Here is a 26,957-nt window from a genome sequence, read left to right as displayed (position 1 = left end):
GTGTGTGTGTGTGTGTGTGTGTGTGTGTGTGTGTGTGTGTGTGTGTCTGTGTGTGTCTGTGTGTGTGTGTGTGTGTGTATGACCATATGTGCACGCGTGTGTGCATGTGATGAATGAATGCGTTAGTATGTAGACCGATGTACGGATATTTGCATACAGTGTGGATGGAATATTAGTTCCATGAGTTTCCTGAAGATGAATGCACTACAGCTCTCTAGTTTCTCAGTGTGCCTGCCAGGGAGGGAGCTGCTTCCCCTGTGCCCAGATGGTGGCTACAGAACTGAACAGGTGCACGATGGGTTGGCCTAGTGTGTTGTTGTTTTTATCCTGACGTTTGTCCCCGGGGCACGGCTTATTATGCTTTATAATGGAATAACAGATGAGGAAGAATGATTTACAAAACTGCCAAAGCATCCAGTGGTTGATGTAGATTGAATAGGTACCTATAGTGGTTCTGCAGATGAAACTCACTGGCAAGAGCTGTCTTTAGTTTCAGAGCCTCTTCAGCAGAGCATAATGGCATGGGTAATCTGATGTCAGTTGTACAACACTTTGATGCTACACATCATTTTGATCCACTCATCCCTATTCACTATAGAATACATGGATAATGGCTTTCAGCATGTCGATGATAGCCACTGAGGAAAAAAAGTTGATGTAGCGACTTGGTTACGTATTCAATTCTGCCAGATGGTTTTAACTCTGTCATTTGTTAATTTATTTATTCTTCATTGATTCTAAAGGATGTTGAACAAATGTCAGTGCTGAGTTTGTGGCCAGTAATACACCATCTGAGTAGGTGGTAATCTGTGAGGGAGGGGGGAGGGAGGGAGGGAGAAGGGCAGGGGGCCAGAGAGAAAGAGAGAGATGTAAGGCAGATGGCTCAAGGAAAAGAAAGCTGAAGGGAGAGCAAAAGTGAGTGATGAAGGGAGGGAGAGAAAGACATTGACAAAAAAAGAGAGAGATTGAGAGGGATTTGAATCCTCCGGCTCCCAGTCTTTCTCCTCCCTGTGGAGTGACTTCAGACTAAAGCATCAGGGATTTGTAGGGTCTTAAGATGAATGAAAACCACATCTCCCTCATGGAAACATTGTGAATTTACATGGCTGTTGTTATAATGAAAGAGAGTGCTAAAAGATTAACTTTTCTTACCAGACTAATTTGACATTTTAATTATATTTTATTTTACAGCTATGATCATCATTGTTTGCTTACTAACGTTTGTGTCTATTATTTCGTTATGTTTCAAATATTGCATTGCCAGTCTCAATTCCACCTCTACACAATCGTTTAAAAAAATAATTTCTGAAAAGTTCAAAATGTTCCTCTGGTGTTGTGTAAGTTTTGTGAAACAGTAGCTCTCTCATCTGTTGTTGTTGCCGGGCGACTTTGTTTCAGGCGGGGAGTGCATTTCCCAGAAGCTGCTCTCCTATTGTCCGGAGGACGTTCCTCTCTTAGGAGTTACCCACCTCTCCATGGTTTGATTTATGGCCACCCAGCAGTGCATTAGTTATAATTTGAGAGTGGTTTGTTTTTCCCCATGAAGATAGAATTTTAAATGTTTTGATGAATAACCCTATCTGCTCTTATACACTGTATTATACAGTAGGCACAGAGAATGGCGGGCAGGTGTAGCATCCCAAAAAAATGGTGTCTGACTGCAATAGAGGATGGATGGCCTTAAGGTCGTCACAATTTTTCAGATTCTCACCGGGTTCTTTCCGTTGACCACTACGGTGAAGAATTGTCAGTTATCTTGGAATCTTGGAATATGTCAGCTCTATTAGTCTATGGCCCATACACGGTGATTGTATGTGTATGGATTAAGTGTGCTTTTCACTCTCAGCTTGGCTGCCAGAGAGTCTTTGATGTGTCTGTGATGGCATGAAATGGTACAAACCATGGAGCAATGGATGTGTCACGGTGAATTTGCATGAGCAGGCTTTGAGGGGAATGCTATGGCTTGGAGACGGAGATGGGGCGAGTTAGGCTAACAACCTTATCGCATTGGCATGTGTAAACCCTAGGGCTGTGGGACTGACTCACTCTGACTAGAACACTGGCATGTTAAAACCACTGCCTGGCTCGGTGTCAGTGTTGTTTGTGTAAGTGTCTGTGTGCTTGTATATGTGTTTGTCTGTCTCACTCTCTCTCCCTCTTTCTTCCAGGGAGGCCTGATCGCTCTCCTCCTCCTCATCCTCCTCTTCACACTGGTGCTGTACACCCGTCACCGCTGGTGCAAGCGCCGGCGCATCCCCCAGAAGAGCGCCAGCACCGAGGCCACCCATGAGATCCACTACATCCCCTCTGTGCTGCTGGGACCCCAGGGTAGGGACAGCTTCCGGGGGTCCCGCCAGCTACAGCACAGCTCTGTCATCGGCATGCCCATCCGGGAGACCCCCATCCTGGATGACTACGACTGTGATGAGGACGATCAGATGGGTCACACACACACCTCCACACCCAACCAGGTCCACAACCAGCTGATTGATGGGAAAGTCCAGGGCCTGGATGAGTATGGGCCCAGCCAGGGGACACACACCCACAACCAGCACACTGACAGCCTGAGGAAGGGGGAGGACAGCCTCCAACACAGTCTGGATAAAAGAGGTGGGTACCACTGTAGTATGTAACAGTCCACTGTAGTCCATTGACTAGACTAGAGAAAAGTCACAGTATTGTTGAGAGAATGAGAATATCCTATATTTCTGTTAAATATTTTTATTGAAAAGCAACAATTTTTGGTGACATCCTCAACCTAATAATCCCTATGCACTCCTTCTATTTTACTTGGTTGCACCGCCTTTGGCCAAGATTGTGGGGCGGCAGGTAGCCTAGTGGTTAGAGGCAGGTAGCCTAGTGGTTAGAGGCAGGTAGCCTAGTGGTTAGAGGCAGGTAGCCTAGTGGTTAGAGGCAGGTAGCCTAGTGGTTAGAGGCAGGTAGCCTAGTGGTTAGAGGCAGGTAGCCTAGTGGTTAGAGCGTTGGACTAGTAACTGAAGGGTTGCAAGATCGAATGTAAAAATCTGTTGTTCTGCCCCTGAACAAGGCACTGTTCCTAGGCTGTCATTGAAAATAAGAATTTGTTCTTAATTGACTTGCCTAGTTAAATGAAGGTGAAAGATGATTGCTGACAGCTGCTTCTTGTAGCCATCAATGAACTTGCTGCATCTTTTTACTGGAAGTTTGGCCCATACTTCAGCTGCAAACGGCTCTAATTTTGAATTATTTGTTGGGTGCCCTCCACCAAGTGCTGTTTCAAGAATATATTTATTATATTCTTGAATGCTTTATAGATGTTGCCATGTTTTTTTGGATGAGATTCAGATCTGGATTCAATAGTTGCCACTCGAGCAGTCTAGCGTTGTGTTTTGGGTCAATGGAAGAGCCACAACCTTTGACGAAGACCCAGTTTTTGGACACTGGGTTGAACATTTGACTCCAAATGATAATCTGCTGATAAATCTGATAATCTGCTGATAAATCTGATAATCTGCTGATAAATGATTTCTTGCACACGTTATAGAACCTTTCCCGTTTGATTGTAGGTAGGGTGTTCTTTTCTTTGAAAGCTTCATTTCGTTTTTGGTAAACATTAGAGCTGATTTGTATTCCCAAGAGCTCTTAAATCGATCCACAGAACATTTAGTCTTGTTTAGGTGGTTTCTTGTCTCTTTCAGCAGTGGGGTCTCCAATGACCAAATTAAGCATTTAAGGAAAAGAACACGCTCCCTACAATCAAACATTGGGGAGGTTAGATAATGCTGAGGGGTTGCTTTTCTGCCTCTTGTACTGGTGGCCTTGAACATGTGTAAGGCATCATGAAAGAATCAAATGATCAATGTTTTTGGAGGCAGGTTGGCATTTATTGGCATGAATCTTGCCCTGGAGGCAGCTCTGCAGAGTGGTCTCTTGCTGATTTTAAACCTCACCCGAACCTTGACTGTAACCTTAACCACACTGCTAACCCTAATGCCTAACTCTAACATTAAATTAAGACCAAAAAGCAACAAAAAATATATAAAAATCAGGAGTCTTTACGATATAGCCAATTTTGACTTTGCAGCCGGCCCATCTAGCAGAAATCACTTCCTTCTGCCTCCAGGGCAAGATTTTGACAAACATCAACCTGCTTTTTGGAGTCCAATGTTCAACCCAGGGTCCAAAAACGGGGTCAGCCAGCATTGAGTCCAGATCTAAAACCTAATTGAAAACCTATGGCGAGATCTGAAAACAGTATTTGATTGAGGGCACCCCTCAAACATTGCAGATTTGGAGCAGTTTGTAGCTGAAGAGTGGGCCAACTTCCAGGAGAAAGGTGCAGCAACCTCATTGATGGCTACAAAACGTTTTTGTTGTCTTGGCCAAAAGGCTGTGCAACCAAGTATTAGCTCCTGGTTGCTATAACTTTGTCCAAACCATTTGTTTTTCTTCTCTAAATTAAAATTGTAAACCAGCAAAATTGCTTCTGCAATGTTGAAAATCCAATAACAATGTGTGGAGACCAATTTTTGCTTCCAAGTTATTTTAGAAGAAATAAGGAGTATTTAAGAAAACTGCAAGGGTGGACACCTGCTCTTTCCATGACATAGACTGACTAGGTGAATCTAGGTGAAAGCTATGATCCCTTATTGATGTCACTTGTTAAATCCACTTCAATCAGTGTACTGTCAGTGGACTGTCCTGTTTGGCTCAGTTGGTAGAATATGGCACTTGCAACATGGCACAGGGTTGTGGGTTCGAAGCCCACGGGGGACCAGTATGGATGAAAGTGTATGCACTCTACTATAAGTCGCTCTGGATAAGAAATTCAGCTAAATGAGTTAAATGTATGAAGGGGAGGAGACAGGTTAAAGAAGGATTTTTAAGCCTTGAGACAATTGAGACATGGATTGTGTATGTGCCATTCAGAGGGTGAATGGGCATACAAAAGATTTAAGTGCCCTTGAAATGGGTATGGTACTAGGTGCCAGCTGCACTGGTTTGTGTGAAGAACTGCAACGCTGCAGGGTTTTTCACAGTTTCCCGTGTGTATCAAGAATGTTCCACTTCCCAAAGGACATCCAGCCAACTTGACACAACTGTGGGAAGCATTGGCGTCAACATGGGCCATCATCCCTGTGGAACGCTTTCAAAACCTTGTAGAGTCCATGCCCTGATGTATTGTGGGGGGGAGGGGGGCAGCACTATATGTTACACTTAAAATATTCTACACACAACTGAGTTTACCTATCACTGTTACTATTTTATGACTCAGATTAACTCAAAAAGTAGAAATCTACCAAAAGTATTATGTGTTTTCTTCTAACACTCCATCTCCATCCCCTTGGTAAATGCCATGTTAGAAAATGTATCCTGGGTGAATCTGTAATCCATAGTTTGTTTCCTTGTCTGGCCATAGCCATTGACCCTTCATCTGTCCGTCACCCACAAGTAATGACTACAAGTCCAGATGGAAGAGGTCATTGACATTGGTCTGGTCACTTACGAATGGGGGTTATTCGATGAGAAACTCATTGACCCTCGCTAAACACTGTCCAGTGTGTATACTCCTGGAAGAGGAGTCCTATATTATGGACTCAAAGCACTTATCTTTTTTTTTTTTGTTAGAACAAAGTGTTGAAAGAAAGTTAATTCTGGTGACTGCAGGTCACTCTAATAGCCGTAGATTACACTATCCACGTTGAACCCCAAACAGCACCTCAGGAATGTTCATCTTTAATAATTGAGGGATGGCAGATTGCAACGGCGGCTTTTTAGTCCGAACGCTATTCATGTCATGTTAAATTATGCATGACAAAGTTTAACATCTTGTTTCCTGGAGCTGCCCTCCTGTCTCTACTTGTATTTATCATTCAGCAAAAAGCAATTTATCCAAACTCTACTTCCTGAACCCACAACACTTCTCCCGGTGAGAAGAGAAGGATCAGGACACAGCCATACTTTAATTTAATGTTGTTTATTTATGTGATACATTTTCTTTTGGGAAAGGAACTTTGCATTATTCAGCTGTAGCAGAAAGGGTAACGCTTTAGTTATCCAAGTTTTCAGTGTCAATGGAGGGTGGTGTGCTCTGTCAAGCCAACAGCAGTAGGGCTAGATTGCTGTGCATAAGAGGGTCAAGTGTAATGCCACTGAAAATGTAATATCATTGAACATGTGCCTGGATATTTTTTTTTTTTAAATAGCAGTAAAATGTTTTCAAATGGCTTCAATGTTTGGCTTGATTGAATAATTTAAGGACTGATATTAAGAATCACAGGAAATTATTAGTTGCATGAAGAAATCATTGCATATGTTGATAATCAAATAATCAAATAGCACATTTTCTCTCATGTAACAGTGTTTTGAAAGTGCTATGTTAGGAATGTCCTTGGTCTAGTATAACACTATGCTACACTATACAGTGCATTCGGAAAGTATTCAGACCCCTTATCTTTTTCCACATTTTGTTACTTTACAGCCTTATTCTAAAATGGACTAGATGTTTTTTTTATCCTCATCAATCAACAGACAATACCCCATAATGACAAAGGGAAAACAGGTTTTTAGACATTTTTGCAAATGTATTACAAATGTAAAGACTAAAATATCACATTTACATAAGTATTCAGACCCTTTACTCAGTACTTTGTTGAAGCACCTTTGGCAGCGATTTCAGCCTTGAGTTTTCTTGGGTATGACCTTACATGCTTGGCACACCTGTATTTGGGGTGTTTCTCCCATTCTTCTCTGCAGATCCTCTCAAGCTCTGTCAGGTTGGATGGGGAACGTCACTGCACAGCTATTTTCAGGTTTCTCCAGAGATGTTTGATCGGGTTTAGGTCCAGGCTCTGGCTGGGCCAGTCAAGGACATTCAGAAACTTGTCCCAAAGCCACTCCTGTGTTGTCTTGGCTGTGTGCTTAGGGTTGTTGTCCTGTTGGAAGGTCAACCTTGGCCCCAGTCTGAGGTCCTGAGCACTCTGGAGCAGGTTTTCATCAAGAATCTCTCCGTACTTTTCTCTGTTCATCTTTCCCTCGATCCTGACTAGTCTCCGAGTCCCTGCTGCTGAAAAACATCCCCACAGCATGCCGCTACCACCACCATGCTTCACCATAGGGATAGTGCCAGGTTTCCTCCAGACGTGACGCTTGGCATTCAGGCCAAATATTTAAATCTTGGGCCATTCGACCAGAGAATCTTGTTTCTCATGGTCTGCGAGTCTTTAGGTGCCTTTTTGCAAACTCCAAGCAGGCTGTCATGTGTCTTTTACTGACGAGTGGCTTCCGTCTGGCCACTCTACCATAAAGTCATGATTGTTGGAGTGCTGCAGAGATGGTTGTCCATCGGGGGACCAACTCCATATTAATGCACATGATTTTTGAATCAGATGATCAACGAGCAGATGTCCACATACTTTTGGTCATGTAGTGTATAATATCTCCCCCCAGATTTTGCTTAATGATGCTCCGTATATATCTCAAAGCGATACAGACAATCCTTTTCCTTGAATAAATCATTAAGTGGATCCTCTTGGCGCAGGTTCAGCGCCGCGTAAACACATCCACCATACGGCCGGCTAGCTTGCATAAGTAATCGCCTCAATTAATTCAAAGCTGGGGATATTTGCATCATGACCTTGTGTGTGACATTTTTTACTCTGTGGAAATCAACAGGGGGGGGGATTTCTTTCTTTTTTCGGCTCTGTCTTTTTTGCTGCTATCTTTTTGGGCTGAATTAAATACCCATGAACAAAGATAAAACACTTGCATTGTCTAGTGCCATCTTGTTCCAAAAACAAACAAACTCCTGACACTTGAAACCTGCTCTGAGAGATTAGCCTTGCCACTCTCCCCATTTTCCCTTCATTCTCCATCTTCTCATTTCGCAGCCAGTAAAATAAAACAAGGTCTTCAAGCTTGGCCTGTTTATAAACTGCAGAAAAATGTAATTTAATCGTGCAACAAGGAGACAGGTTGGAGGTTAATTCAGTTTGACTCCCCTGAGAGAGAGACTGAGAGGGAGAGCGACAGAAGAGAGGAGAGATGGAAGAATGCTGGTATTGGCTGCTTTTATAAACCTGTCCTTATGTTAATCACTAGCTGTAAGGTATTGTCACCACACAATGGGGTGAGCAGCTACAGGGCACAGGCTACTAAGGGGAGGTCTGGGACACTGGTTTTAATTGACATCAAAGGCTCTTCATAGGGAGAAAAATACTTGTCGTCTCCTTGTCATTCTGTGCATAATGGATTTTAGAATAGAATTTGTGCTAGTTAGTTTAGATTTGTTTCCCCTTAGGCTGTATTTGAAAGTGTAAAGACTTTTCAGGCGTATAATTTATATCTAGATATAGCCCTTAACTGGGGCTTGGAGTTTTCCATGGTCAGGTGACAATGTAGGACAAACTCCTGGCCCTAAATACTGAAGCGTCCTTCTCCCATAACACCAACCTCCAAGCATGTCTAATAATGAGCCATTTACAACAATCATTTATGTGGATGCTTTCACCCACTCTCCCCTACAAAGCCATATAATTTGAATACAGAGCCGATTAACTCTCTCTACCTGTTATCAGCGCACCTCCCAAAGGTCTCCAAATACCAGGCGTTTCTTTATCTGTCTGTCTCAGCTGACAGATGACCTCATTCTCAGCCCGCTGAATAGCCCTATCTGGAGGCATTATGGCGCGTGCCTCACAGGTTCCTATGTGTGGCTGAATCTTTACTCAGGGCCTCCAAACAAATTAGGCCTGTCATGTGGTTATTCAGTGGGGCCCTGGTGCACTGGGCACATGGTGGGCAGCGGTGTTCCATAAATCAGGTGCCACATACTCAGCACCGTGCCAAGGACCTCGTTGAGCATGTGACGGCCTCTAGGACCGCAATTTCCATCAGCCCCCAATGGCACCCATCTCTCCCCCCTCCAGTGAGGACCACCCTTTGCTCTTAATGTACTTGAGATGTTTCCGCCACTTACGTTACATCACTTGCAATTAAAGCCATCCGCTTGCCTACACTGAATTAGTTGATTAATTTCTAACCAGAAATAAGAACCAGAATATCACAGTTTATTGGCTCTGTGAATTATCGTGGCAGTGGCAAAACACTTTTCAATTATCATTTTTTTCTTCTTGTTTATTTACATTCCCTCTCGTATTGAATCATGTTGTTTGCTCTGCACCAAGATAACATTTCAGAAAATTCGTAATTGAGCTGTGTGTACTGAAGAGGATAAAATCAAATATAATTGTATTTGTCACATGTGCCGAATACAACAGGTGTAGACTTTACCGTGAAATGCTAACTATGATAATGGCGCTGGAGGGGATGTCTGCTGTTTTACGGGCTCCTAACCAACTGTGCTTTTTTGTTTGTTTTTTCACATTGTTTGTAACTCATGTTTTACATAATGTTGCTGCTACCGTCTCTTATGACCGAAAATAGATTTTAGACATCAAACAGCGATTAATCACCTCGAACTGGACAAAGATTTTTTCCTTAATGAGTCCAACGTGTAGGATATACTTTTTCAAAACGAGGCCCAAATCCCCGTCATCCGTGTGAAGAAAAGACTGAGATAAGGGGAAGGAGAGTGGGGTGCCTTGTAAGAATTTGCCGACAAGTAGGTTAACTACCACTACCCACCATGTTATTGGCCAATGTGCAATCATTGGAAAACAAACTGGACAATCTATATTTAAGAATATCCTACCAACGGGACATTAAAAACTGTAACATCTTATGTTTCACCGAGATGTGGCTAAACGACGACACAGATAATATATAGCTGGCTGGCTTCTCTGTGCATCGGCAGGATGAGAACAAGACGAGGGGTGGGGGTGTGTGTATGTTTGTCAATAACTGCTGGTGCGCGATGTCTAATATTAAAGAAGTCTCGAGGTATTGCTTGCCTGAGGTAGACTATCTAATGATAAGCTCTAGACCACACTATCTACCAAGAGAGTACTCATCTATATTATTCGTAGCCATCTATTTACCACCACAAACCGATGCTGGCACTAAAACCGCACTCAAGCTGTAAAAGGCCATAAGCAAACACTTAAACATAAATAAATGTTTACCTCATTTCTACCAGCATGTCACATGTGCAACCAGAGAAAAAAAAACTCTAGACCACCTTTACTTCACACACAGAGATGCATACAAAGCTCTCCCTCTATTTGGCAAATCTGACCATAATTCTATCCTCCTGATTCCTGGTTACAAGCAAAAACTAACGCAGGAAGTACCAGTGACTCGCTCGCTCAGACTCGGATGCTACGTTCCAGGACTGTTTTGCTAGCACAGACTGGAAGCACAGACGTTCCAGGATTCATCCAATGGCATTGAGGAGTATAGCACCTCAGTCACCGACTTCATCAACATGTGCATCGATGACGTCGTCCCCACAGTGACCATACGTACATATCCCAACCAGAAGACATAGATTACAGGCAATATCCGTACCGAGCTAAAGTCTAGAGCTGTCGCTTTCATGGAGCGGGATACTAATCCGGATGCTTTAAAAAAATCCTGCTATGACCTCAGACAAACCCTCAAACAGGCAAAGCGTCAATACAGGACTACGATTGAATCCTACTTTCCCCCGGCTCTGATGCTCATCTGATGTGGCAGGGCTTGAAAACTATTACGGACTACAAAGGGAAACCCAACCGTGAGCTGCCCAGTGACGCAAGCCTACCAGATGAGCTAAATGCCTTTTATGCTCGCTTCGAGGCAAGCATGCATGAGCGCACTAGCTGTTCAAGATGACTGTGTGATCACGCTCTCCGTAGCCGATGTGAGCAAGACCTTTAAACAGGTCAACATTCACAAAGCCGTGGGGCCAGACGGATTACCAGGACGAGCGGACCAACTTGAAAAATTCTTTACTGACATTTTCAACCTGTCCCTGACCGAGTCTGTAATACCTACATGTTTCAAACAGACCACCATAGTCCCTGTGCCCGAGAAAGCAACGGTAACCTTCCTAAATGATTACCGCCCCGTAGCACTCACGTCGGTAGCCATGAAGTGCTTTGAAAGGCTGGTCGTGACTCACATCAACACCATCATGCCGGAAACCCTTGACCCACTCCAATTCGCATACCGCCCCAACAGATCCACAGATGACGCAATCTCAATCGCACTCCACACTGCCCTTTCCCACCTGGACAACAGGAACACCTCTGTGATAATGCTGTTCATTGAATACAGCTCAGCTTTCAACACCCTGGGACTAAACACCAACCTCTGCAACTGGATCCTGGACTTCCTGATGGGCTGCCCCAAAGTGGTAAGGGTAGGCAACAATACATCTGCCACGCTGATCCTCAACACTGGGCCCCTCAGGGGTGTGTGTTCTTAGTCCCCTCCTGTACTCCCTCTTCATCCACAACTGCTGGCCAAGCATGACTCCAACACCATCATTAAGTTTGCTGATGACACAGAGGTAGGCCTGATCACCGACAACGATGAGACAGCCTATATGGAGGAGGTCAGAGACCTGGCAGTGTGCTGCCAGGACAACAACCTCTCCCTCAATGTGAGAAAGATAAAGGAGCTGATCGTGGGCCACAGGAAAAGGAGGGCTGAACAGTGCAGCGGGTCGAGAGTTTAAAGTTCCTTGGTGTCCACATCACCAATGAACTGTCATGGTCCAAACACACCAAGACAGTTGTGAAGAGGGCACGGCAACACCTTTGTGCCCTCAGGAGACTGAAAAGATTTGGCATGGGTCCCCAGATCCTCAAAAAGTTATACATCTGCACCGTGTTAGTGTGTGATTAGAGTCCAGTGGGTGTCCATAGAGTCAGTGCAAGAGTCAGTGCATAAAAGGGTCAATGCAAATAGTCCTGGTAGCCCTTTGATTAACAGTTCAGTACACTTATGACTTGGGGGTATAAGCTGTTAAGGAGACTTTTGGTCCTCGACTTGGTGCTCCGCACCACTAGCAACTTGCGATCGAGGGTGGTGCAGTTGCCATACCAAGCAGGGATGCAGCCAGTCAAGATGCTCTCAATGGTGTAGCTGTATAACTTTTTGAGGACATGAGGGTCCATAAAGTGGCGTTGTCGTGCCTTCTTCACGACTGTTCTGGTGTGAAACACAGAGGAAGTTGAAGCTCTCACCCCGCTCCTCTACAGCCCTGTTGATGTGGATCCCACCGTTTCCCGTAGTCCACGATCAGCTCTTTTGTTTTGCTGACATTGAGGGAGAGGTTGTTATCCTGGCACCACACTGCCAGTTCCCTGACCTCCGTGTAGGCTGTCTCATCATCGTCGGTGACGAGGCCTACCACGTCGTGTAGTCAGCAAACTTGATGATGGTGTTGGAGTTCTGCGTGGCCACACTGTCATGGGTGAACAGGGAGTACATGAGGGGACTAATTTACTCCATAAAGTGGCGTTGTCGTGCCTTCTTCACGACTGTTCTGGTGTGAAACACAGAGGAAGTTGAAGCTCTCACCCCGCTCCTCTACAGCCCTGTTGATGTGCATCCCACCGTTTCCCGTAGTCCACGATCAGCTCTTTTGTTTTGCTGACATTGAGGGAGAGGTTGTTATCCTGGCACCACACTGCCAGTTCCCTGACCTCCGTGTAGGCTGTCTCATCATCGTCGGTGACGAGGCCTACCACGTCGTGTAGTCAGCAAACTTGATGATGGTGTTGGAGTTCTGCGTGGCCACACTGTCATGGGTGAACAGGGAGTACATGAGGGGACTAATTTACTCCCTGTGAGGCCACCATGTTGAGGGTCAGCCTGGCAGATGTGTTGTTACCTACCCTCACCACCTGGGGGTAGCCAATCAGAAAGTCCAGGATCCAGTTGCAGAGGGAGGTGTTCAGTCCAGGGTCCCAAGATTGGTAATGAGCTCGGAGGGATATGTGTCAGGGTGTATACTGTACACCAGGAAAGAGCATTCTGTCCTTTATATCCCACCCAATGTACATTCACCCATTGCAGAGCAACGCTGGCCACTTGTACAGGGACTTCCTGACGAGTCAGTTACCCAGGCTCCGTGGGACTTCACAAACACTGCTAATTGCAGCTTGGCTGGGCCCCTGTCTGATGCGTTCGCTGCCTGTCAAGTGAAATAACTTCCCTGGCTTGTATTATCTCAACAGGTGGTCCCTTTTGAAATGATGGCTGAAACTGTGAGGAGCATTACACATAGTTACACACACAAACGTTCATGCATACATACAGTTTACACAAGTAAATAAATTAACATAAAACTCCCACAACTACAAATAAATAGATTGAGAGAGTGAGAGTGAGAGTGAGAGAGAGAGAGAGAGAGAGACAGTCATGTCATGTCCTCAGATCTCATGGAAGATCAAGTAAACAAAACATCCCCAGTCCGCAGGTTTATATTCTCATCATGATGTCTTCTATCTTGCATCATCTTCTTAAACTGTAGACAAATGGGCCATGAATCATACATTGATGTCAACAGGAGAATTGCACTCACTGGGGAATTTCACATCAATGGGGGTTTGACACGAATGTCACAAACAAGGATATGTTTCCTGTCGTATATCCATGCCTTCAGGGTAGCAGGTCATAAACTTCCACACTACCCACTGCAATCTCCACATACAACAAACCAGAACATTTATATCAAAGATAGACACATATTTTCTCTAACCTCATTTTTTATCAAAGGGAAAATGCCTGGTTTGCTTTCTCTCATTTCAATCGTTTTGGCACACCGATTAAGGCAACAGGTGGATGTACTCTCCAAAATAGCCCTGTATCATTTTCTGTTATCATACAAATGATCTGGCGCTAACTCCTGATTATATTGGGTTATTTAGGCTAGATTTAATTTCCTGCCCTTAGAAAATTGCTTATGCAGTTCTCCAGCTGGCTAATGTATGCCTTTCAGATACATTATAGCCACTCTTTCCACTTCTCTTGTCTCAACATTTCCTAAAGCACGGTCCCAAAAAAGGCTGTAACTGCCTGAGGCGCAGCGTTAACTTAAACCGCATTTTAGGTTTCACATTGTATTTCATAACATTGGAAGATATTCATGTAATATCTATTGGTATCCAAAGTTCAGAACATGTACAGTATGTCTAATCCAAAAGCTTGTAACAACGCAATTCAAGGCATTTATTGTTTAGTGGTCTAATAAGGTTTTGATTGGTAAAAAGCTCAACCTGGGTTAGGCTGACCCAGCTCTTATGAACAAATGACTTGCTACTATACAAACCACCCCACACTAAAGACTCCCGAGTGGATATGTTAAGGCAAGCCTTCCCCTTTTACAGCTTACAGAGAAAATTGAGGATATTATTGAATGCTAGCATTAGTCTTTAGAATATATGACTTCAACCAATTCAATGAACAAGATTCTCTATCTTTGGGGACTGAAAATAGCATCCATCCATCCATCCATGGCCCAGCTTGTATCAATCAGTATTTCTCAGTGCTGCCTCCAGTGTCACACACTGAGCTTTCTAATGAATCTTGTCTCTGTGGCGATGCCAGTCGTATGCCATAAGTGACAATGGCTGGCTGATTTGTAGCGTCCCTGATGGCAGGTTTAATGCCTTTATCACCTGCCGTTAGTTTGTCACCAGTTATCAACCAGCACTGGCGTGGTGTTTACATTGATGAGGGGAATAAAAGGAGAGAAATGAAGAGTGAACGGAGGAAACACAGCCGTAAATGCCCATCCGCAGCTCCCTTGGAGCGGCCCGGGTGAATTCAGGCCTCATCGCCTGGATTTACGGTGAGTTAATTGCTCCGTTTTCCTATCTACGTTATTGTTTGGCCTCTGTACCTACAATAACAGCAATTTATGTTCAATGATGTCTCCCAACATAAACAAAATGTATTGGTGTCGAATCAGATGGCGATGGCATTGGAAAATGTATCCTCTGGTAAGACACAACACAAAAAAGAACAGGACAGAACATTGGCTCTATGTCCTCAATCTAACAATTACCCCAGATGCTCTGGAGGAGATCTGGCCACGGCCACAAAGAAAATCAGGACCTCACTATGACAAGCCTGGCCAATTAACATGGATAATGGTGCTCAGTAGTCCTATCCGACACACTCATTCCCCATCTGTGTGTGGGTAAGACCGGTGAGGTGGGGACAGTTGAGAGCACGCCTGCATTAAGGCAGACGTAGGCCATTTGCATGAAAGTTGAAAGGCCATCCGATTCACCACCGACTCAACTGTTCCCCCTCCCTCCCCAATGCCTAAGATGATAGGGATGGAACGGGTAGGGTCGCATTGATTGGCTTTCTGCTAATTGAAAGAATTGGGCAGATTAACTAAGGCTTCAGCTTCATTTGTCATGGCTGCTTTGTATGCCGCTGCACTTATTTGGTAACCACTGATTTAAATGGGATGTTGAGAAGAATCCAGTGTTTCACACAAAGCATCAAAGTGTCCCTTTGATCACTGCGGTTGTCCTTTTATATTGCCACAGCTTTAAGCAAATAGTGTCATCCGCATCGAGTGGCTAACTTAAACTGATAGAAAGCAATTCATTTTGCTCAGCTGAGTTTTTCTGTATGACTTTGATGATTGAAATGCCTCAGTTTCCTTTTATTTTTCTTGAATTTGCAGTTAATCTGGATAATTTCACATTGAGGACCTAAATTAACCCTACACCTAGTCCTTGTGAAATACTCATAAAAATAAGATATAGGTGGGCTGGCCCCCCCATCTACCTCTGTCCCAAACGTTCACATAAAGTTGTTGTTTACTATTAACAGCACTTTTCTCTAGACTCCATGTCTCTGTATCAGTACTCAGTACACTCTACCTGTCTGTGTCTGGAACCTCTGCAAACAATCCATCCACCCCATTAACATTGAATGAAGCGGACCCCCCCCTCTTTTATGTATTATTCATCATGGTACATGTTAAACTGCACGTTTTGTTATTAAATAATGGGAATTCTCTGTGACCTTCTCTGGAAATGTAACATTGTCTCACAACTGTGCACTCTATTGTTGGCTGGCCATGACATTATTAGAGACCAACACGTAGAAACAGAATGAATAGAACCAATATTAGTCTATGTCCAAGAGAAGGTCTACGTTCTCTTGGATATAGCCCTACCATTATTGTTGATTGTGAATGTGTGATGCACAAAACATTGCAAAATATGTTGGTCAGTGATTGTGTTTGTGCGGCCATCATGGAACGTTCTATACACATTCCATGTTTAAACCCACTAACATGGCCACTGTGGCGGCATGCAATCTATGCATGCTATTGATTCCAAATTGCTTTCCGTCCCTTTCAATTCATTTTCTATGGATCGGGCTTGGGCTCTGTGGCCTTGTCAGGGCTGATGCTGTCAGAGTGCTCTACTAGGCTTCACACTAACAGTACATCATATAAACCAGTAGTCTTTAGCTGTCTTGTAATACTTGTAAAATAATATTTGTTCTATTCATTCTATTTCTATGTGTTGGCCTCACGAGTTTCATGACCTGTGACGCGACTCGGACTCGACCAGTGAATACTTTGTTGTCAGAAAGTCTTTCTCCTTTGCATAATTCAACATGCTAACTACAACAGCAAATATAGCAGATAGGTACTGTATTGGCAGTCTAGCCTTACTTCATTTTACAGTATACCATACAAAAGCTTCAAAGATTGTTGAACCCCAGCTCTTAGCACTAGAAAGGGACTTGTGACTCGACTTGTGTGTTCAGACAGTAGTCATTTGCTGATAGGCTAAGTTAGTTGTCATATTAACGACAGGTGTAGGCTGATTGGTGGTGGTGCTTGTGCTTCCTCTCACTCATAAGTTGTTGTTTAGCAAACTAAGGTGACAACAATGTCTGCCATGGAAGTTTCCCAGTTGTTATGAATTTTCTAAATCATAGTGTAAGAACACTTTTAAAGCCTCAAAGGATAAGGTGATCCAACTTTCAAAACAAGTCAATTTTGGCTAGCCACAACAGTCAACAAGTTAGCTAGCTGTTTAGCTTGCTAGCACACTCACTAATTTGTTTGTAAACAATTAGAAAGCTAGTTAGTTCCCACATGTTCTTATTGAACTGTCAAGAAGGTAGCTAGCAAGCAACGAATTATGCCAAATACTGTTCAGACACAAGTCACATGGCCTAGAATTAGATGTATTTCCAAAACGCTATGTCCACACATTTTTTTCACACTTGTGTTTTTTAATCAGAAATTATTGCTTAGTGGTACCTTCATGTGTTTGCAAAATATTACTGTGCTCATATTTGTTAATCATCGATTTTTGTTAATGTGAATTTCAATGTGTTTTATTGCAAAATGCTATATATCCATTGTTTAGCTGGAATGGAATGTTTGTATCCTGTATATTTGATTGTGATATGTGGTTGTCTCACCTCGCTATCTTAAGATGAATTCACCAACTAAGCTGCTCTGGATAAGAGCATCTGCTAAACAACTCAAATGTAAATTGTAAATGTTTTACATACATATCTCATATTACTGTATTGAATTATTTATTTAAAAAAATATATATATATATATTGATGTCACATGTATCATTTGTACAGTTCTTTATTAAAAATGTAGTTATTTGTTGCATTTGACTGTGTAAAACATAGCAGTACTACTTATTTATCTCAGAGTGAGGCGTATATATAGTGTTTTGCAAAAAACATGATTATTTGTCTCTCTGAAATGAAACCATCAAGTGGTAGATTTTAAACAAATACATGTCTGTAATTGAACAACCCCATGCCATGATTAGATAGTGAAAAAACACACTAATCTCTTTCATAAGGTCTTTAAACAATAAAAGCTCATTTACCAGCATTTCTGAAAATGGATATATAGCGTTTTGGAAATAAACTCTTCAAATGATCTCATCAGTCACTGTACTTGGCCCAGCTGTTCATTTGATGCTCATTGAGCTTTATAAAAGTTATGTTACACTGGGGATTGCTGCTGTTGTGATTGATCGAAATTGATGCTGTTAAGAAAGTCTCCGTGCTGTGGAATCCTGGCCTGTCATATTGCAGTCTGAGATGGAGAGATATGTACAGTAGGTTTATGGGATATGTGTCTTTCAATTGCAAAGATTAATGCATTAAAGCAAATGTTATTTTGTGATTTATCGGCCTTGTTTTCACACAAGCACAACTCCTTTTAACACTTCTCACTCACACACACACACAAACATACTTACACCCTTTTGGCAGTATTGTTTTTATGCTGCAGTCATTTTGAATTTCTGAGTCTTTTGCATACTTTTTCTCAGAGCCATGTTGTGTGCGTGTGTGTGTTCCCATATGTGAATTACCATAATGAAAGCACATTGCGGTAAATTGGCCTTGAGTGAGTACAGTAGAGTTAGAGAGATGCCCTGGTGAAACAACAATAAAGTAGGGGAAGTTTATTTTAACTCCCAACCATTTGTCAAAGTGAAGGTTTACAACCCTGATTGGATATTAATCAAAGTGTTGCCCTGAGCTGCCGAAGAGGTGCCAAGTTTGGCAGCCATTTTTCTCTACTGATGTCACATTAGATGGGGTGGTACTATTTGCTCACTTGCAGTCATAGAAGTTAATGGGAGGTCTCTTATGCACGATAATGCCAAACGATTAGGTTTTACTGTTATTGAGATGGTGGAGGTGATGATGATGATAATAATGATTATGGGATATATATGATATGTGTTGATCTAAAGGCATATTGATATCGCTCTCTCAGCTGTTGAGTGTCTACAATAACCGCATGTCAAGAACACAGAGATGGGTTCTAGTATGACTCATCACACCTAAACTTCCCCAGAGGACTCAACTACAGCACAGTACAGTGAGCAACTGGAACACAGGAGGGGCACAAAATGGACGCTTTACTGACTCCACATGCCCTTATTTGGTCTACTTCATTTAGCAATATTATACATGATGAGCTTTTCTCTAAATGTATTAATCCTATGACAGCAGATCAATACATTCCTCTCTCATTGTGTCAAAAGAGAGATAATAGTGGTTCTTTAGAATGGAGTCACAGGGAGGAGAAAGGCTCGGCACCTGAGGATTCTACTCTCTTTTTTTCTCTCCACCTTCATCTCTCTCTTTCAGTCTGTTTCCTTCTCTGTGTATCTGCCTCACACACACAACACTGAATGAGACTTGCTGTAGACAAGCTATTGTATTTGTTATTGTTGTGTAGAGTGGTCGAGGAGAGAGTCTGAAGCTGTTTCTTTTACTCCTCCAGCCTATTCACTCAATATGCAATTGAGGAAAATCATTATAATTTATGGCACATTCCATTAACTGAATTATCTCAGAGTGTGATGAATTGGCACACTATAATAATTACATTTACATAATGTATTTCCTGGTTTATTTTCGACTTTACATGTGTTGGTAATACCTGAGTATCACTGTTGCACTACCCACTGTAAAGTCCTTTTTTGTAGCCTTCTACATACTTCTACAAGTTATTGTTTTTATAGCTGGGGGAACTCAGTATGCTTCACAGCTCACAGTAACTTAGTGTAAAGTCATGATTAATAATGGTACAAAACATATCATTGTATATTGAGTTATGGTTCCTGCCATGTGATCCCGCTTAATTTGAGGGTTCTTGATGGTATGGCATCCCTATTAGGAACACCCTATGTTGTCTGGCTAAAGCATTTATAATATGGATACCATATCCCAGGTGTCTGACTTTACTTTCATTAATCTGATAACTGTTATTTATCGAATCAACTAACTATATTTAATTGTTACACAATTTTAAATGGATTATGTAACAATTAACTCACTTGGGAAACTACGAGCGCGGATGTTTAAAGAGTTACCATCTCCCGAATTAAACTCTAAAGGTCTTTACCTATCACATCCATAAAACGGTCAACGTATTAAATCATAAACCCTTCTTGGATCTGCAAAAACTCCAGCCTTACTTATGATTCAGTACTACACAAATTGGTTTAATTATTTATGTACTAGCTAACTAAATAATAACACAGAATAAACATACACACTTAATACAAGAGAAAAAGATCCCTAGTAGATTAACACAATATGGTGGCTTTTTACACAACTACATGGAGAGGGAGAGAGAGAAAAGAGAGACACTTATCGTTGATACATTTTAGAAACTATTCTCACAGCAATCATATACTTTGCACACAAACCTCTGCACGTTTGAAGTAAGAAATCATGAATATATTTAACATTGTGTGAATGCCTTCGTTTGCCGTTTATCTCTGTCGGAACCAGCAGTCCTTAGGAAGGTTGTTGGGCCTTTCAGTGGCATGCTTGTACGGCTCTGGTTGTCCAAAAGGGGTCTCCCCTTTCCCGTCTTCGACTGTTGTTCACTCTGGAAGATGCTCCTCGGAAGATAGCTAAGCCAGCCGTGTCGATGGTTCCCATTAGTGATGAGAGTAGTAGGATACAGTGATTTGAGAAGAGTACTAGGATAAATTAGTTTTAGATATTTGACTTAGAAGCTCGAATCAGCCGTTCCAGTGATTGTCTGGAAGGTGAGCTTCTCGCCTCTTCCTCGTGTTGATATTCAAGATTCAAACCACTCTGGACGTGAGCTGCAGCTCTACACGCCTCTCTGGTCTGGGAGGTGAGTTTATTTTCTTCCCCTCGTGTTGAGTTTCAAAGTTCCAACCATTTAAAACGTGTAGCTACCGCTCAACACTTTTCTGGTCTAATGTTAATTTCTCTACTAATCTTTTTATGCACTCTGGCCGATGGGGATGGCTCCGTCAGACTGAGACGCTCTCTGATCTTACTCGGGGCGTGGCTATCTACCATGCACAGTTTAGATTCTCCTATGGCTCCTGAAATCACATTCCTATCTTAACAAACATATTTTCATAAGTGTTCATATTTCAAATATAATGTTGAGGATGGAGACTTCATACCTGTAGTGTATATACTTTTTAAGTTTGTTTTTCCTTTATAACCCTTTAACTTCTCTGCGCTACGGATCCCTTTAGCGGGATCATTTTCCTAAACAACCGCTGAATTGCATGGCGCAAAATATTACTAAAAATATTTATAAATCATGCAATCACAAGTGAAATATACCAGAACACAGCTTAGCTTGTTGTTAATCCACCTATCGTTTCAGAGTTTGAAAATATGCTTTACAGCGAAAGCAATCCAAGCTTTTGTGAGTGTATCAATCAATGCTAGAACAGCTAGCCCCAAATTAGCATGGTCACGAAAGTCAGAAAAGCAATAAAATTAATCGCTTACCTTTGATAATCTTCGGATGTTTGCACTCACGAGACTCCCAGTTACACAATAAATGTTATTTTTTTTCTATAAAATTACAACAACAAAAAAACGCCATTTGGGTTGCGCGTTATGTTCAGAAAACCAAAGCCTCGTTCCGTTCGACGAAAATTCCAAAAAGTATCCGTAATGTTCGTAGAAACATGTCAAATGTTTTTTTATAATCAATCCTCAGGTTGTTTGTAACAAACATAATCGATAATATTTCAACCGAACCGTAACCTATTCAATAAAAGAGAGAAAGAAAATGGAGGGCTACCCCTCTCGCGCGCAGGAACTAATCAGAGGACACCTGACTAGTTTTGAAAAATCTCGCAAATTTTTTAAAATAAAAGCCTGAAACTATGTCTAAAGCCTGGTCACAGCCTGAGGAAGCCATTGGAAAAGGAATCTGGTTGATACCCCTTTAAATGGAAGAAAGACGGGCAAGGAAACACAGATAAAAAAATAAAAATAAATCACTTCCGGGTTAGATTTCCTCAGGTGTTCGCCTGCAGAATCAGTTTTGTTATACTCACAGACAATATTTTGACAGTTTTGGAAACTTTGGAGTGTTTTCTATCCTAATCTGTAAATTATATGCATATTCTACGATCTGGACCTGAGAAATAGTCAGTTTACCTTGGGAACGTTATTTAAAATAAAATAAAAAATCTGACCCCTAGCGTCAAGAGGTTTTAACAATGACAACCCTTTGGTTAATACTGGAGGGACACCCTAGATCTCCTCTCCTTTAATTTACGACAGGGTGTGAGCTGTCAACCCAGGAGCAGCTCCGTCCTTAGCTGTTTTAGCTGTCTGTTATGGTTGGTGTGATTTTTTCCCCTAGGCTTCATTACCTTCTAAAACTAGCCAGAAAGAAGGGAGCTACAGTAGCTAGACATGGACATAAACTTGGATCTGTTTTTATCCAAACAATTGACTAAGTAGGTAACATTAAGAACTAGAATCTGACTTCATGACATTTTATGGACCTCAATTTTCTCCACAGAGCCTAACCTGATCAATCTAGTGTATCCAAGGTCACAGAGGAAGTGAGGTCACTGATTAATGCTGGGAATTGAAGTCTCAGGGGATGTAAAGGTCACATAGACTGTGAGAACACATCAGTTGGACAGTCCATGAGTGTTTTTTAGGCACGACTTCATGGAAATAGACTAGGTTCATCCGATGGTCTCATATCTCATTTCACTGCTCCTCACTTGCAGTGAAGATCATTATTTATTTGCATGGTTCTTCAACACATATGCACTGATAAGAAACCTTTAGATTTCCATGAAGGGAGGAGAACACGAGTCAAAAGAAAACCAACCACAGGATGGCAAAACAATTGATTGATGTTATGTTACGTACTGCAGTCATTATAGTGAGATTTCATTTTCAAAACCCTGAATTGACTGATATAATGCTGGTGGTTTTTAACTGGAGATTGTTTTAAATTGAAGATCCATCTTGATAACAGATGTTAGGGAACCAAATGTCTACTTGCACAGCTTGTGTACAGATCCGGTCTGTTCTTTAGCTGTAAAGTGTTTAAAGCCTTCCACATTGGGGCCAGGTTCCTCTTGCCAAGAGTGACACAAAGATCCTCGTTGCCAGGTTACCTCTTGCAGACACATGCACAACGTAGCCATAATGTGTCCATAAATATTTCCAGCAGTCTCCAGTTGTCCTCCCCTCCTCCAGTTGTCATCACACTAGATAAATTAATGTAAATATATTCAAATATTTTGGGCTGCGCGGGTGTATATCTACTCTTGGCCAATTTGCAGCAGTAATGCCGTGGCGTGGCTTCTCTCAGAGCAGCGTGAGACCAGACTGTGACCCGCAACGCCTCAGCTTGCACACAGGCAGGGGAAGAAGTACATTCATATTTCATTCAGGCCCGTGGCAAGAGGCTATAGATAGCCTTTTTTCTGCTCCTCGGCAAACAGCAGAGGCTGGAAATACAAAGGAAGGCGGTGCTAGTCAAAAGGAAATTGTTTGACTCTGAAGCTGACACATTACACACTCTCAAGAAGCAGGAAATGACAGAAATTTTAAAATAAGTACAAGCACTGGAGAGAAAGTCTTTAGGAGAAGAAAGCGTGTGTGTGTGTGTATGCGTGTGCGTTTGTGTATGTGGTTTGGTATTTCTCAAACAGCAGTCCTTTCCCTGGATGTCTTAGTAATTCTGACTATGTTCTAAAGCTCTTGCCGATCATTACAGGGGGGAATACTTGCACAGATAAGTGCATGAAACAGGAGGTGGATGGGAAAATGGGGTATTGAAAACAATCACAACCATCTCTCTCGCTCTCTCTCTGCCTGCACATCATTTGGAGGGAGCGAAAGGCTCCAGGAAAGTTTCAATTGGACCCATTTGGTGCTTTTCATTCTATCCATTTTATTTTCCTCCTAATTTGAGTTTCTTCAAAGGCAAAGAGTGAAGATAGGTAACTCTTTTCCTCCCCACTTTGTGTTACACAGTCTGTAGCACAGCCAATGCTTTTCTGCATAAGCAAGAGGGCAAGGGGAGATTTCTTTATAGTAGTCCTGCATGTGAAAAAGACATACAACATACCCTCTAGGGTTTTCTGTCCATCAACAGGGATAGATAGTTAAGTGTGGGGTGCAGAAAGAATTGTGTACGTTGTCGGTCAGACCCCAGTGGGCCCTTGGAGTGTGTGTATCAACCCATTAACCCAACAGGCCTGCAGTACACAAGGCAGGACTAATAGAAACAGCTGGATGCACTGTGAGGTACCTAGGTAGTTTGAACTAATTTGTTTGTTTTCTATAAGCTTGACGAGTGATTAGTGGGTCCTTCTTATCATCCCTTAAGAGGGACATTTCTACTGAGCAGACGTCAGATCATTGTCCAATTCTGATTGGTATTTGATTGAATCATCAGCAGACATAAACCATAATGGAAACCTTGTTGAATTGAGACATAAACTGTCTACGTACAAATTCAATCAAAAAGCCATGTAAAGACAGTGGGGTTATGTTGATTAAATATGGGGAAATAACATGGACACAATGTTGTTTCAATTTATGTTTGCCTGGTGGGTGTTTTCTGCAGGAGGTAGGACAGCCAAGACAGGTAGCATGTTTGCTTATAAATAGTCCAATTAGTATGTACAAAATACTCATCATTTGAGAGATTTGATTTGATCTTTTACATCGAGTTCCAGCTGGCTTTTAAAAACACTGCTTTCATCATAGCAGTGGGATGTACAATGTTTCATTCCCTAAAAGCGTCAGAACACCAATAAATGTCCATGCTGGCCGTGTTTGATGATTTTTGTGCTCTCTTCTCCTCCCTCTACGCACAACTTTGTTTTTTGTTTTCTGTCTCCCCGTTCTCGATCTCTTCTCTCCATCATTTTCCCTCTTGATCAGTTCTCCCCCTGATCTCACTTTTCTTCCCTCTATCTTCTCCTGTCTCTCTATGGTTTCCTCTCCCCCCGGGTTCATTCTCCATCTCCTCTTTCTCTCTCATGTTGCTTTCTTCTCTCCTCTATCTCCCCCTTCCTTCTGCCCTAATCTCTGTCTATCTTCCTCTCCCCTGTCCCCCTCAACCCCCTGTCCCCACTTCTCCAATTCTCAGTCCCCCCCCGCCACACTCTCGTTTCATTATTCTCTCTCTTCTAACCATTTTCCCTCTTCTCTTCATTCTCTCTCGTCACACTTCCAGAGGCAGCACTGTCATGGCTGTGCCATCCCAGGGTGCAGACCCCCTCCAGACTCATCCTGAAACAATGGCGAATTGAGTAAATCACAGAGGGAATCGGAGCTGGGGTGTATTCCCATTTCCCTTCCATTTATCTCCCTCCCTTTCAATCCCTCAGCCAGACACGGAAAGTGGGAGTGAGTGTGAGGAGGGAGGAGAGAGAGAGAAGGAAGGGAGGGAGGGGGAGATGGAAAAAGATGGACGATGAAGGGGGAGAGAAAGTGCTGGAAAAAAAGAGGGAGAGGGAGTTGAATTATCGGGCTCGCAGCCTTTCTCCTCCCTGTGGAGTGACTCTAGACTAAAGCATCAGGGATTTGTAGGGTCTTAAGAAAAACACATCTCCCTCATGGATACATCCACCACTGTGAATTTGCATGGCTCTTGTTTGATTTGATTTGTTCCTCCGAAGTCCAAACTCACAGTGCCTTTGCCTGGTTTCTTAGCAGCGAAACGCACCCGAATTCATGAGCAAATGTGTCTGGACATCTGTACGACATATCATTGTGAATAGGTATATTGTGACTCCGTTTTAGCATAACAACCTTACAGCGGGGTCATTGGCATAGACCTGAAAGATACATTGCCTGACAGACACATTTCTTGTTAGCAGGCCTTCTCCGGTGTTACTGTACTCGGACCAAGCTACCCAGTGTGTGCATGTAGTCGTGGTGAACTTTGAATAAGGACAGTGTCCACCATGTCCCCACTGGAGAGTAGAGACCACTGATCTCCCTTCCTTATTCCTCCTCACTCTTTCTCCTTCTCTCTTTTTCTCTTTCTGTATCAATCGATTTCTCACTGATGAGATCTGGAGGGAGGGCTGAGGAAGAGGGGAGATACGGCAGGGAGAGAGAGAGAGAAGGGAAGGAAATAGAGCTGGTTGTTTGAGGTGTGGAGCAGCCACTTGAAGTAAATCCCCTTCACCTGCTCAGTGTTCCGCACTCCTTAGCAGACATTGAATGTGAGAACCCACTGAGGGCCAGTGTTATGCCAACAAAGACCCAATAGAATTCTGACTCCCCTGACTGGTTTCAGGCCGATGCACACATACTGTGACGACCCTCCCACTCTGTCTGCCGTATTCTTTCTCTTTGCTCCTGTTTTCCTTATTAAGATGTCGGTGGGCGGAGCCGAGAGGGTCGTCAGCGAAATGGGACACACCTGGGCACGGGTGTGTCCCGGGATAAATACACCTCTTCCCCATTCATTGAGGAGACTCTCTCCATGCAGACGACACACTGTTTGATTTTGGTTGTGGCCGGTTTGTTTTGGCGTCTTTCAACACTCCTCATTTTCACATCTATACACGCAACCACTCACTTACACTACTGATTACACACACCATTGCTAATTGTATATAGGTTACTTCAATTAATAAATATATTTTTGTTATTCCTTATCTCCATGTTGTCTTCCTTTTTGTTACGGGCTTTGAGCCGGTTCGCGACAATACATACCAACAAACATACACACAAAGTCTCATACTTGCAGACACCCATACAAACACATTGTTGTGTCTGGCAGTAGAGAACCTAAGGCTTCGGGCCCAGAGCTGTAATCACTGTGTATTGTCTAGAGGGAAGATTGAAGGGTGCTGAAAGTGCAGCAGCCACAGAATGGATTCACCAGCCATCAACACTCCCTGAATCAAACACGCACTCTAGCATTCACATTCTTTCTCGCTCACACACACACACACAACACCACACCACACCACACACACACACAACACACACACACCACACACACACACACACACACACACACACACACACAACACACACACACACACACACACACACACACACACACACACCACACTAGCACTCACATTCTCTCACACACACACAAACTGTTGTTTGTGCCTTTCCATAAGATTATGTTCTGGTGCTGGGAGGTGGGAACCCACTGAGATCTCATGGGACAGGGCACTGCACTAGTGGTTGTGTCCAATGCTTCTAACACACTGTTAACCCACTGTCGCTGCAGATAAGGGACTAGGAGAGAT

General features: G+C 42.8%; 1 protein-coding gene across 1 annotated transcript in view; it reads left to right on the top strand.

Annotated features, from left to right (window-relative positions):
• Window positions 1-2,267: 2,267 nt before the first annotated feature.
• LOC111960926 (astrotactin-2-like) overlaps window positions 2,268-26,957 on the top strand; it is a 361,731-nt gene continuing 337,041 nt past the window's right edge. Inside the window, exon 1 of the mRNA XM_070442905.1 lies at window positions 2,268-2,610. Coding sequence (XP_070299006.1) covers window positions 2,382-2,610 — 229 coding nt within the window. The 5' untranslated portion in view covers window positions 2,268-2,381. The remainder of the gene's footprint in view (window positions 2,611-26,957) is intronic.

This window comes from Salvelinus sp. IW2-2015, linkage group LG4q.1:29 (assembly GCF_002910315.2).
Source record: "Salvelinus sp. IW2-2015 linkage group LG4q.1:29, ASM291031v2, whole genome shotgun sequence".
In the NCBI taxonomy this organism is placed as follows: Eukaryota; Metazoa; Chordata; class Actinopteri; order Salmoniformes; family Salmonidae; genus Salvelinus; species Salvelinus sp. IW2-2015.
This window is presented reverse-complemented; position numbering and strand designations above follow the sequence as displayed.